Source organism: Aspergillus tubingensis, assembly GCF_013340325.1.
Source record: "Aspergillus tubingensis WU-2223L DNA, scaffold_8, whole genome shotgun sequence".
Lineage (NCBI taxonomy): Eukaryota > Fungi > Ascomycota > Eurotiomycetes > Eurotiales > Aspergillaceae > Aspergillus > Aspergillus tubingensis.
Genome location: NW_023336282.1, coordinates 505757 through 519172, shown reverse-complemented (window position 1 = coordinate 519172; position 13416 = coordinate 505757). Strand labels below are relative to the sequence as shown.

The window sequence follows — 13416 nt, the reverse complement described above, 5'->3', positions numbered from 1 at the left end:
AAGATAAGGAAAATCAGAGAGTGTAATGACCATCAACGTGTCTGTGAAACACTCCCCTGACAGGGAAGGTCTTTTTGTCGTTTGCGATTTCTCAAATGCCCCGGAGAGTGTGCCGACAAACATGCTGTATGGGTCAAGAGTAGAGAGGAGAACAAGAACACTGCGTAATAAACGACGGTCCAGTTCGGTTAAATGAGTCGCGGTTGGAAATCTGGTTCGTACACCTTTAAGCACCGTGGTGTACAGCTGAACCGCTGAAAAGCAACGTATGCATGTAGAAGCAACTTCAGAACACTTTTTTTGTTTTTCGTTATTGTAGCCTGCTCTCTTGCGCCTATCATGCAATGTTGCTCCTCAACAAATGCAATGGCTCAGCACGAGAGAAGCAAGGGCTAAAGAGTCATCAATTCGTCAATGCCGTTTCTGTCATTATATCCTTTGATCAAAATGCGATCAAGATCACGGTAAATCATCCCGGTCATTAGTGTAGTAGATCGATGTGACGTTGACACATGGTGAAACAGAGTTCTAACAATGCAATATGCAATCTACTGCCTCGTGTACGGCATGTTCAGGATTTGCCTCCGAATGCGCTCCGCATCGGAAATGCCTTGCTCTGTCGGATCGTAAGGGAGCCGACTAGTCCTTTCTTCGTTTTTCAATTGACTGTTCGGACTCGTCGGCTGGAATTGTGGTAAAAGCCCGCTTGCGAACGGATCTGAAAGCGACGGCGCGTGTCGAATGCGTCTCGGTGACGGCGGAACTCGTTTGGGCGTTTCTACCTTGAACGGGGAGCCCAAGCGCTTGATACTGTCGCCACCGAGATTCAGCATAGGATTGGCGATGGGCTTTCCGACCATGGGATCTTCGTCGTTCCGAGAGGACGACGATGGTGGGGAGAACAACTGGTCAAGACCTTTGTGGTTCACTGAACTTATCGTGGCTCCACGGTTGCGAATGCGTATGCGATGCTGACCTAAGTCACTGAGCTTTCCTTGGCGGACAAGGTCTTCTAATTGCACCCGCGTATCTTGTTCTGCTGGCGATTCGCTGGCAGTGGCCACGTAAGGAGCCAGGTGGTGATGGTCGGCGTTCGCGAATGGCTCCATGCGGGGCGGAGAACGTAACCGGGAGCCCGTTACATGGATGGTTTCTCGCCGAGCCCTAGGGGTATGACGCTGAGATCGCTTTCTCGAGGCATTGGGTCCCCAGGTGTTATACGTAAATGGCGATCCTAGCCGTGGCACGGGCTCTTGTCTAGGGGCACTACCAGGATGTATTGCAGGTGCCTCCGGGATGACTTGGCGAGGCGCACTAAGTATGGGATTATTGAACCATTCGCTGTTCATCTCTGGAGGCGAAGAGTCTTCCGCTGCCAGCTGAGCCAAAGGCCCAGGTACAGAGCTGGAAACGAGAGACACACCCAGATCGCGCGTCGCATAGGCTGTGCAGCTACTGGGAGGACCGATAGCCCTGGGGGGTTCACCAGACGGCTGGGACAACAAGTCCAGGGCTGGCGTCGGACTCCGGGATTGCATCATTCTCTGGTAGTGGGGAGCAATCGAAAACTTCTTTCTACACAGTAGTTTTAGCCTGCGCCGCGTCGATGCTTCTGACTTAGGCCAGGTAGGCTTCACCGCATCCACCTTGGGGGTGGGAGTAGAGTTGCTTGATGGACGTTGGTAGGAGAGCGTGAAGGGAAACTGTCGGTCGAGTCTAAAGCGCCTTCTCTCCCACGTCCGCTTGGCCTCCCGGGCAACACGGTGAGTGACGCCAAGCGGCGGAATGCTGCCCGGAGTCATTTTGAAAGGGGTAATGGTAGGGTCTTGGATGTAGAGCTGGTAAGTGTTCCATAGATGGTTGTCCATGTCCAGGGTCCATCGTTCCTTAGCATGCAGCATCCGTGTCTTATTCTTGCGCGTCCGACATAGAGAGGGCGTCTCCGGAGCCGGCTTTGGTGGAAGCTCCAGGTGGAAGAACGGGTCGTATGAATCGCTCTCCATGCTGGTACAACTTCCACCCGCTGAGCGCCGGGAGCCAAACGTTTCTATCGAGGAGACGGATGAATCCGATGCTTGCGAGCAGACGGAACTCGGACGTTGGATACTCTCTCCCAGGGCCTGCGGGTCCTCCAGAGACCACGATCCGGTACTTTTATCCTCGATCGGGTCAGGGCGAATCTGAGCGGGAGGGGTTTTCATGGCCAGGCGATCCCGGGGCGGCGCTAAGAAACGGTCATCGCGGGAGGGTACTGCTGGACACGAGGGGCCCGCGAAAGCGTCGTAAGAGGGGACTTCAATCGAAGGTATAGGGACATCGGATGGGTTCGGGTTGAACGTGCTGAGGTCATATTCGGCCTGCGCAAAGACATCGGTCCCCGAGCGGACGCGGGACCTACGTAAGCGGCAACTGGAATGACGAGGGGGAGGCGGTGGCACATCCAGGTGATGTGTAACGCGCTCTGGTGTGCGAGGCTCACCCGACGAAGAAAAGGTGAAGTTCTTCGGCAGGGTGCGCGATAGGCCGTGTGGTCGACAAGCCATGATGTGTAGTCCCGTATCGGTTCAACGACGGTTTGCTAGCTAAGACGGGGACAAGTGGTAAGAGGTAAGTGCGTTATCTTGACAATTTGATGCACCTTTCCTATACCACTGTCATGTCGCGAACCTCGAGAGCGATGCGAGAACTGGTGCCTGACGTTCCAAGTTAAGCGCGGACGGAGATAGCCTAGATCGCACGATATTGTCCAATTCGAGTGCAGCGCGCGCACGGTATTTAGAGAACAACCAAACTCAACTATGGAAGAGCAAGGGGGAGAAGAAATCCAAGAGCAATAGAAGTAAAGAAATCCGTTTCAGTCAATGGTGCAACGTCTGTGATCGATCTCCGAAGAAGGGTCGTCGACAAGGCGCGCTTAGGGTTTTTGGGGGTCGTGAGTCGTAACAGGAGTAGAGGGGAACAAAACAAGAAAAGGAAAAACACGTCGAGGTGTGAGTGGTCGGATGGGCGAAAGCGATCGAATTCGTATGTTATTCGATGTGACGCGCAACGATGTTGTGCAGCGATGCGCTTTGGGGTGGAATTGCGAGAGGATCACATCGAACGGGTACCCCAGAGGAGGGAACTATAGAAGATGGGGAGCCGACATTGGCACACGAACACGCCAGACCAACACAAAAGAAAAGGAAAAGGAAACGGAAGGGATGGTCGATGACGAGCGACAAGCTCGATCGGAGAAAAAAGGAGAAGCGACAACGTGGCTGTCGAGAAAGAAGGGGGTGGGATGTAGGGAAGTAACGGAGGGAAAGGAAATAAACGGGGGGTGTGGAGGGAAGAAGAGAATAATTAGAAGAGGAAGAGCGAGAGGATGAGACAGCCGAGGGGGGGAAGGGAAAGGGAAGCGGTAGGCGCAGGAAGCCGCGAACACTCACTAAAACTCCCAGCATCCAACTGCTAACTAACTAAACTGAACGGAACTGTTAACCAGCGCCTTTTGGGTAGCGGAACTTTGCTCTGGTCTGCTCGGTGGCCGCGACAGGGACGAACTACTAGTCAACTTCCTTCTGGCTCCACCTTTTTTTCCCTTCCAGCAGGCCCGGAGATCACCACGTCAAGCCCATCAGGGCACCAAGTGGCCTCGCCGGTGCGCTGTTCACGGGGAGCCTTTCCTATTGTCGCTAATCGAGATCGTTGTTCATGATGTTAGTTAGCAGGTCGGGGATGACACACTTTCAACCATGATCATTCTCAAATGCCACAGCTGCCAATTGCCATCATAATTGATCGTGAATCAAACCTGAAGAAAGAAAAAAAATTAAATGATCAGAAAAATGGGAAAAAATAAAAAAAGGAAAACCAGACAGGGCAATTGGAGAGTCGCGACTGCTCAGGAATGCGGAGAAAGTCGATATGCTGCGTTTCCTCGTGAGCCACTCAGCTGCATTCTCTCTGCCTTCTTTTTTATTTTTTCATGCAGCTATTTCTTTTTTCTATTTTAATTTTTTCTCTTTTCTGAATTCTTCCTCCAATTTCATTCCCTCGCTTCCTCCCCTTTTTTTTTTTTTCTCTGTCATTTTTACCTGTTTTCTGGCCAACGTTGGTTCAAACCGGAAGAAAGAGACTAACCAGTAGTAGTACTCTTCTATCCTATCCATCCAGATCAAGAACCTTCGAGCACTCACACAATGGCCGTCAAACTCACTGGCACACTTTTCCATCTTACCCTCTCATTCTCGGGGGCTGGTCCATAGTAAGTGCAGCATCCCTCTAACCGCCTCACCGCGTTGCCCAACGATCCCTCGGGACGGGCAGAGGATTCACGCCTGCAGCCCGTCGACAAATGGCAGCCATCCTGATGGAGTCGCCCCAGTGGCCCCAACAAGATAGTCCAGAATCATCATAATTAATCTCTTTATATGGAGACACACTAGACTCATCAGTCTGCCCGTACCTTTTGCACGGGCTGCAGGACCTGCGATCCAGAACAGTAATAGCTTAGCTTTCCAGTCTAGATCAATTAGACTGGGCTGTGCCTCGTTCATCCGTGAGTTACTATACTTGCAACGTTGCGTTCCCTCCCCCCTCCTCTCTCTCTCCTTGAACTGCAAGGGTACCGAGAAAGGTATCCTCAATGCAGACCAAGTGCAGATGGCTCAATTGATCATTAACCATCCTCGCCAATAATTTCTCTCCATTGCCTTGGGATTCATCACAATTCCCGTGCACCCGGTAGCACCAGCACACTAAGCAGCAATCTCACCTCCAAGGATAAGAGGGAAAAGTGACCTACCTGATCCTTTTTCATCTAAGTGTGGCCCCATCGATCTACACGCAACGTTCTCTAGCGAGCAAGACCGACTTCCACCCATGACGGGACCGTGTGATCCAAATCATCCCGGTGGCTGGGAGGGAGGTGATAGAAAAAAAATAATTGAATGAAAAAGTAAAGGATAAAAAATCATTTCTCTCCCGCCCCCCAATCAACAATGTTGGCGAACCAGGAATTCGGGGGCGTCCCATCGGTGCTTTCAGCAAGGTGGCCTCGAGTGAGTACCTCGATCAAATTGATCATGGTCATGGTCATGAACTCCAGTCACCTGCAGAAGCGGTTCTCCACCGCCTGGGAACGAATCGAACCCCGACGCACTGGGCATGCATTAGCACCCACCGCCCATCAACCAGTAGTATCTTGCCCACTGCAGCTTGGGCATGGAATTGGAAAAAGGCACCACGCCTCGCGGACGGCCCGAGAATCATCGAAACAGAGGAAAGAAGAGTCATGGAGTGGAATATTCTTTACGACCTCAATCCACAAAGTGGTCCCAGTACACTGCTATATACTCCCGTGGTTTTCTATCTCTCAATGCCATACTCTCCCTCCTTCATGAAAGAAATCTAGTACTATATTCCCGCAACAAAGACAGACCGGGGCACGGCACGGCACCTACTATTGAAGCACACCTCTGCACGTTCATGTCAATCAATTCGCTTATCGCCATTCGTCTCCCCCAATGAACGCGTCAAGGGCGGGGTAAACGCGACTTTAACGCGTCCTGACACGCGCATCCGCGCGTCTGGTAACTGACTGTATTCGCCGCGGTTCCTGCCACTCAGCGCCCGCGACCGCCTGTTTTGGATTTACGTACTAGCGTAAATCTGCCTGCGCCGGGGAAGGTTCCATTGTTCCTGGCTAATCCATACTTTTTTAGTATCGTCGTGCTATACTTTAGACCACACTACTAGTAGTAATTTACTACTAACCTACCGTTTAGTTCTAACTCCATCAATGGACCTAGAAATAGTAATTCAGATGACTGGGGATGGAGACAACACGGACAGAAAAATTCAGAAAGCACTGATGATATTATAATAATAGCAATACGTAGTGTTATTTTTGGTACTGAACGATGGAGTTGTTGCCTTTTATGGTGTAGTTTGTTGATATCGTTCTTGACTAGTATGATGTTGAATTGTTGATAATTGTGGGACACGTTAGGATGGATTGATCAAAGTGGATATGACTTAGTTAGTACTTTGTACTATTTATCGCGGACATAACTAAATCCCGATGCTTTTGATTGCATGATGGTGGTAAGTACTATGGTAACTGCCGTTTGGGGTCAATAATAACAATGACCGTCCCAGCCTTCTTATTTTTCTATAAACAGTACTAAAATGGCAGTGCAAATCAATTACAGTAGTACTACCTATCCCAGCAAACAAGCAAGTATTCATACCTCAAAGTATTCCTGAATAGCTCGTTTACAGCAGTAAATTCTACTACCTACGAATACCCACCTACTCCCAACCCATCCTGTAGTCTTTCCATACCATGCAATACCCAAACAAATACTAGACAAAGTATGGAGTATGGAGTCATATGTACATTCCAACCCCAACAAAAGGAAATTAACATTGAAGATAACCATGCTCGACATATCCGTACACTGGCGTGCGCAGTACTTGCTTGTGCTTATACTGTATGCTACTCTAATTCTTATAACGGTCAGGCAGGAAATGCGATCCGATCCAGGGGAAAGTTGGCCAGCTAGCTAGCTAGCTAGCTGATCTGGGACTGGGAACCACTCAGCAGCACGGGGCACTATTGAACTGTGGTTGTTGGTTGGGCTAGGATTGAAGTAAGCTTGATTTTTGCTTGGATCCATGGTTCATGGGTGTGGTTTATCTAGGATCAGGGACGGGACTTGATTTAGTTAGATTTCTTTATGTGTATTGTGTAGAAGTAAATTTAGTAGGATAACTAAACTGTATATATTCTCGTGTATATTTGATTGGTTTGTGTCTAGAAAATATAGGTAATTGTCAATTATTGTAGACTACGTACGTAAAGACATTATCTCGTGTCATCTTCCATGTTAATCCATTGTGCCACTTATCTAGCACCCATCTACTATCATAATAACTGACTATTGGGAATATAATGACTCCCTCAAATTCCTGTTCCCACATCATCATCGACCAGCCCTAACGATTGACTGTAAGCAAGTTACTTCCATCTCCAGTTCTACACCGCAATCTCCTTACCGCGTATGCGCATCTGCACTATGCACTATTGTGCCCTGGATGGAATACACAACATACTATTTACCTATCTACACATCGAACTATTATTACTCAATAGTAAACTACTAGCTAGTATCTCCCCACGTAAGCGGTCTAGCCTACCTGCACCTGCACCTGCAGATAATGCGGTGCAGTGGTTCATGGTCTTTTCTTGCTTACTGCTTACCTATTTAGGTATTACAGGTAAGACAAAAACAAACAGCCTTGAACGAATCCTGGAACAGTTCCGCCTAGATAGGTATCTGAGCATGATTCATTCTGCAACTAAACACTCGCCACAACCATCTTACGAATACATGATAGAATAAAGTGTGACGAATGAAATCAGATCACAAGCTAAGAATGCAGTTAGTGTATGTGTGAAGAATAGAACCGGTTTGTATCCGGTGCGGTATTATTCTCGTCAGCGTCGCCACATTCATCCCTTGCTTCGAAACTGGATTTTTTCGTGGCCTCGTTGCATATGACTGACTTGTCTTGGATGCATGTGGAGACGCCGTTGGAAAGAACAAAAAAAGCAAAACAAACCATGTCATAAGGCGACGTGATCTGCTGAGATATGTCTTAGATTTGTTTTGATCCTTGTATGTGGTTTTGATTGGTTGATCGAGTTGATCGGGATATAGGCAGTCTAGTATGTACATAGTACACTGTACTGTTCGATTTGGTATATACACGCTTGAGGAAACTGAGGGACGGATCACGACAGATCAACCTCTGGCTGTCGGGGCTTGAATAGGAATTCCACGGTCGGATCGCAAATCGACTCTGTTCCGTGCATAAAGTTCATCGGTCGCGTTGTGCGGCCATCGGCGAACTTCCAGTCGTATCTCATGAGGAAGTGGATGAGGAGAATCTTCACTTCGTTCGAGGCGAAAAAGCGTCCCGGGCATGCATGCATGCCGTGTCCGAAGCCGAGATGTTCCGGGCTGGTGGTCACGAACTGGAATCGGTGCTCGTTGCCGGGTTCTTGACGCTTCTTGTAGAATCGGAAGCCATCGTACGTCTTCGCGTTCGGGTAGAGAATTTCATCCTCCATGTTGTGCGCCGAAACTGCTACGCTGGCGCCCTTGGGGATGCGGGTGCCGTCGGACAGCATAATATCTCCCATAGCGAGGCGATTGAGGAAGGCTGTACTTGTATGTCAGAAGAGCCCTTGTTGAGGCTTGAAGCGGGCTGGACTGGGTGCTTACCAATGCCAGCGGCGTGCATTCGCTGGGATTCCTTCAGTACGCTATCCATCAATTTCATCTTGGTCAAGCTGGTCTTCTTCAATCCGCCGTCTTCGCGAACGATAGCAATGATCTCGTCTCTCAGTGGCTGGATGTGCTCCGGGTAGGCTGTCAAGTCGTACATAATGTTCGTGAGGAGGTTAGAAGTCGTGTGGATCGCCGCCAGGGAAAGGCCGACCTGAGCGACAGCGATGTCTAACGGCCGGCCAGCAGCAACCTCCTCGAACCAGTCCAACGTGTCGGCGTGCGTCCTCGGAGGGTCCTCTTCAGGGAGCTTGCCTTCCCGGATGAGTTTCCGCTTTTCCATCTCACGGTTGATGATGCCGGAAGCGATGCGAATGTCTTTCCGGGTCTCACGAGTCGACGACAAGAACCAGTGGACAAAAGGACGGAGGATTGAAGGGTAAAGTCTGAGGTCACGAGCAGCAACGAAAGCGTGAATGGTATAGTTGACGGAAACGTCCAACCACTGCTTGTCGCGACAGATTTTCTCACCCAGAAACACAAGAGAGGACAGGCGAGCTACAATATGGGGAATCTCCTGTGCAAAGTTGAAGGAGAGCCATTCTATAACTCGTTAGAAGGTCTACTATCATCAATGGATGTGAGTCACGTACCCCCAGTGTCCGGTAGCTTTTCATTCATGACTGCAGCTGTCTCTCTCGAAAGTGGAGTGATCAGCTGGCCTGCCAGGAAGTCAGTATTCTACTTGACAATGTTCCCACCGGACCACCTTACCAAGCCCTTGAGTAATCTTCTTATTGATCACTTCAAGGAATATGCCCTCGTGATCTAATCCATCGAACGGCTCGAATCCTGGGATCTTGGATCCAAAAAAGCTCTGGCTATATGTCAGTGTTTTCTGTGTACATACCCACTAGTGAGTGGTACATACCTTCTTGTTTGCTTCATTGAAGTCAAGAAGTGGATGGTTCTTAACTTCGTCCACTAGGCTTGGATGAAGGACAATCGTTGGCCTAGCGGAGAAAACAACCTGGAACGACTTTCTACCCTGCAGATATATTAGCTTCCGCCGCTAATGCGTTGGCAGCGCACTTTAATCCATACCTGACTGAAACCCTCAGCGAAGAGCTCCTTTGCAGACGTAACAAATCGTTGCTTGGCTTTTGTGTTTGTGATTTCCCATTTGCTTTTGCCAATTAGGGGAATATTCTTGTATGGAAAACTATCTGCTAGTTCATGGTAGAAGCTGGAAACAAAGACCAAAACTAAGGCCAGTACGACCCCCTGCAAGAGGTGTTGGTTATCGAGGACCTCAAGGATGACTGCCATGGCCGGAGTGGGTAGCGAAAGGCGCTGTGAAAATCATAAAAAAGAGGGGCCAGAATAGAATTTGGTGTTGGAACCGCCCGACTACTTATACAAATATATACTTTTGAAACAACCGAGTTCCCAGATGCCTTGTCTCCACTCCATCCTTGTCTATGAGGATGGATCATCGAATACGCTTAATACGACGGGAGGATCGGGTGTGAAATGAAAAGCCGCTCATTGACAGCAACAGGGTGGGCCGGAGGGAATGAACCATCTGGGCGACTCAGGACGAAGGATGGATATCGGGTCTCCCTTTCGCCGAGTTGTGATTGACACAAAGGTTACCCAAGGAGGAATGTCGGTTGGGAACCCCCGTCGTATCGTGGTTGGAATACGTTCGCTTTGCGACGGAATACGGCACAAACATAGTCAGAATCAGCCGGCTGGTCTAGCCTGCTCCATGGTAAGCATAAATCATGGCTGTGCTTTATGTGAGACTGCGACCTGTTCTCATCTGGTTAGTCAAATGCCATTCCACTTCATCGTCAGATGCTTCGATTTGTCTATTCGTTCATTCGTTTCTTCGTTTGCCTCCATCCGGGGATACGCTAAACCGTATTCGGACCACGTATTGGCGTATCGCGGGGGATGCCTGAACACCTTATGTCTTCGCTGAACCGCAAAGTGCTGACCAGGAACAATTTAGCTCAAGGATCGGAGGGTATGTGCTGTGTCTGTGTTGTGTCTGTGTTCTCGTGAGTGCATCATTATGAGTCTATTCCAGTCACACAAGTCAATCCAGACCGTGGGCCATTCAGAGGGACCAGAAACTAAGTGCGGGTGATCAACCGCGACCGGCCCATATACGGAAAGTCGTTGGTGATGAATGGCATCCAAACAACTGCAAACGATGGCCGTAAAATGAGTTGCAGACATCCTCATCGTCGAAGAGAAGATCAATGAAGACTCAAGGAGATACGGAGCAGGAAAGAGACTGCGGCCGGCGAGAAAGACACGATGCGACGAAGCCTTATCTCGTGACGCCAAGACAATGCGGGGAAAGCTGCCCTTCAAGACCCAACTGGTCGGTCTCTTTCTCATTACAACCTCATCGCCTGGTTTAACTTTCTGGACCGTGGTGGCTTGGAAGCCGGTCGGATCGAATTCTCTAGCTGCTACCTGCTCTTCTTCGATGACTGGCCTTTGTTAACCCCAACATTCTTTCTCGGTACTTCTGTAGGGATAGTCAGTGCTTATCATGGGAGACTACGGGCCCGGAGTGTCGTCGCTCACGACACAATCACCTGGGAATCCGCCTATCTCTGGTACAGATCAGGATGAGATCTCAGTTCTTGTAACAGGCTTTGGGGTAAGCTTTGAGCTTCTATGTCGTTCTCCTAAGATCGCAACTCACATGTTCTACAGCCATTCAAATCTAACCTAGTGAACGCCTCATGTCTGATAGCCTCATCACTACCACCCTCATTCACCTTCTCACCTGCCTCTTCAGACGGATCCGAAGCTGTTCCCCGTCGGGTTTCGATAAATGTTCACCCTTCACCCATACCTGTTGCATACTCCACGGTGCGGACGACACTTCCTGTCATTCTCGATGACTATGCCAAGACGCACGGGGGCCGGCGCCCAGACATTGTCATTCACATTGGCATAGCAGCAATGAGGAATTATTATTCCGTTGAGACGCAGGCTCATCGCGACGGGTATCTGATGTCCGATATCAAAGGCAGATCCGGGTACGAGGATGGCGAGAAGCTGTGGAGGGAGCTCGACTTGCCACTGGTGCTGAGAGCTGGCCCCTCAGAGGGACACGCCTCGGAGAAGAAACACCTCAGCCCTCGTCCACCGAACGATGACTTTTTGGCAGCATGGAAGTCCTTTTGCCCTCCGGAGACTGATGCGCGGGTCTCCACTGATGCCGGACGCTATCTCTGCGAGTTCATCCTGTACACCAGCTTGGCACTGGCGTACCAGGCGGGTGAGGATCGCAACGTTACCTTTTTCCATGTTCCTGCATCATGTTTGGATGAGGATATAGAGACGGGCAAGGAGGTTGCCGTCGCGCTGATCAAGGCTCTTGTGACTAGCTGGAGTGAGCAGCAACACAGCGTTTCCTAGCACCTGAATGGCTTTCTAAATTTTGGAGTTGTGACATTGAGTGATTACTAGCAGCTTTGGTTTATCGGTGGTTCTATCTGATTACTATAGTTTTGGTTATATTTGCATCATTGAATACGTGTGGGCGCCTGATGGTCATGATTGCATCACACCTAGCGCCGCACATTTCGAGCATAAGGATTGTCGGTATATAATCACCATCATCTAATTATTGGTGTTGTATTTGTGTAAGATAGACCCAATCTAGATTATATTTTCACGCCTTATAAGAACAAGCTCAACTTAAGCTAAGTATGCCGCCGTTAGTGCAATGCGATTTGATATCCCGTTGGCGGAATAAGAATGGCAGTTGCGGATATTGCGGTTATCTTATCGCTCTTATCGCCCATTTCCCTGCGCAACTTTCTTTGTCTCTCTTTCTTTGTCTCACTTTCTTCCACTTCCTCTTTCCAAACTACACATTGACTCACACAGCAATGAAAACACCAAACAATCCCAAACAACCCACACGCAATTGACAAGCACATAAACCGTACACACAATGGAAACACCCACCCTCCTCCTCCTCACCACCCTCACCATCCTCCTCCTCCCCCTCCTCTTCTCCCCCAAAGCCACCCAGATCCTCAAACACAACCTCAACCTCCTCCGCCACCACCACCCCAAACCCACCACCATCCACTCCCTCTACATCTACCCCATTAAATCATGCCGAGGGATCCGTCTCCCCCAGACAACCCTACACAAGCACGGCCTCTCCCTCGACCGCCGCTGGATGTTCATCGACGCAAAAACCAACCAATTCCTTACCATCCGACAAGACTCGCGCATGACACTCATCACAACAGCCCTTTCCGCGGACTCCTCCCACCTGCTCATCTCCATCCCTTCCTTCTCCAAGGACAAGGAAATCTCCCTCCCGACAAACCCTACTCCCGATTGGCTCGCGCAACATACTACCCTCGAACACGTCACGATCTGGGACACAGTAACGGATGCGTATGCGTACGGACCTGACGTCAACGCCCTATTCTGTGAATTTCTCGGCCGAGAGGTGAAGCTAGTATATAAGGGCCCTGAGCGCCGCATTCTGCGCGGGAACGGCGCCCCCGAGATTCTGGGTAGAGAGCAGGATACGTATTTCCCGGATGTGCATCCGGTGTTGATTGCTTCGGCGGCGTCGATTGAGGAGTTGAATGCGAGGTTGGTGAAGGATGGGAATGAGGCGATTACGATTGAGAGGTTTAGGCCGAATATAGTGGTTACGGGGGATGTGCCGTGGGAGGAGGATTCGTGGAAGGTTGTCAGGATTGTAGGGAATGGTAAGGATGGGAAGGAGGGAAATGGGGCAGTGGAGTTAGATGTCGTGGCTAGGTGCGCGAGATGTCAGGTTCCGAATGTTGATCCTGATACGGCGGAGAAGCATCGTCGGCAGCCGTGGGATACGCTTATGAAGTATCGCCGTGTGGATGAGGGGATTAAGTTCAAGCCTTGTTTTGGGATGTTGAGTGCCCCGAGGCAGGAGGGGAGGGTCGAGGTGGGTATGGGGTTTGAGGTTGTGGAGGTTACGGATGGACATCGGTATATTAAGGGTTTTTGAAAGAACTATACAGAACTCGGTGGGTGGTGGTAATCGTGATGTGATGTCTATAATTTAGTACTAGGAGGGAGATTGTGTATATATTACAAT

General features: G+C 49.7%; 4 protein-coding genes across 4 annotated transcripts; 2 read left to right on the top strand and 2 right to left on the bottom strand.

Annotated features, from left to right (window-relative positions):
- Positions 1–548: 548 nt before the first annotated feature.
- On the bottom strand, positions 549–2543 carry AtWU_06510 (uncharacterized protein; the record flags this gene model as incomplete). The annotated part of the gene is made up of 1 exon (XM_035501619.1): positions 549–2543. One exon carries the CDS (start codon positions 2541–2543, stop codon positions 549–551), a length of 1995 nt encoding a protein of 664 aa, XP_035357512.1.
- A 5240-nt stretch (positions 2544–7783) lies between these two features.
- Positions 7784–9608, bottom strand: AtWU_06509 (cytochrome P450; the record flags this gene model as incomplete). The annotated part of the gene is made up of 6 exons (XM_035501618.1): positions 7784–8214; positions 8277–8882; positions 8933–9001; positions 9054–9156; positions 9211–9327; positions 9384–9608. 6 exons carry the CDS (start codon positions 9606–9608, stop codon positions 7784–7786), a joined length of 1551 nt encoding a protein of 516 aa, XP_035357511.1.
- A 1240-nt stretch (positions 9609–10848) lies between these two features.
- Positions 10849–11726, top strand: AtWU_06508 (putative pyroglutamyl peptidase type I; the record flags this gene model as incomplete). The annotated part of the gene is made up of 2 exons (XM_035501617.1): positions 10849–10959; positions 11016–11726. 2 exons carry the CDS (start codon positions 10849–10851, stop codon positions 11724–11726), a joined length of 822 nt encoding a protein of 273 aa, XP_035357510.1.
- Positions 11727–12267: 541 nt separating this feature from the next.
- On the top strand, positions 12268–13326 carry AtWU_06507 (MOSC domain-containing protein; the record flags this gene model as incomplete). The annotated part of the gene is made up of 1 exon (XM_035501616.1): positions 12268–13326. One exon carries the CDS (start codon positions 12268–12270, stop codon positions 13324–13326), a length of 1059 nt encoding a protein of 352 aa, XP_035357509.1.
- Between the last annotated feature and the right edge of the window lie 90 nt (positions 13327–13416).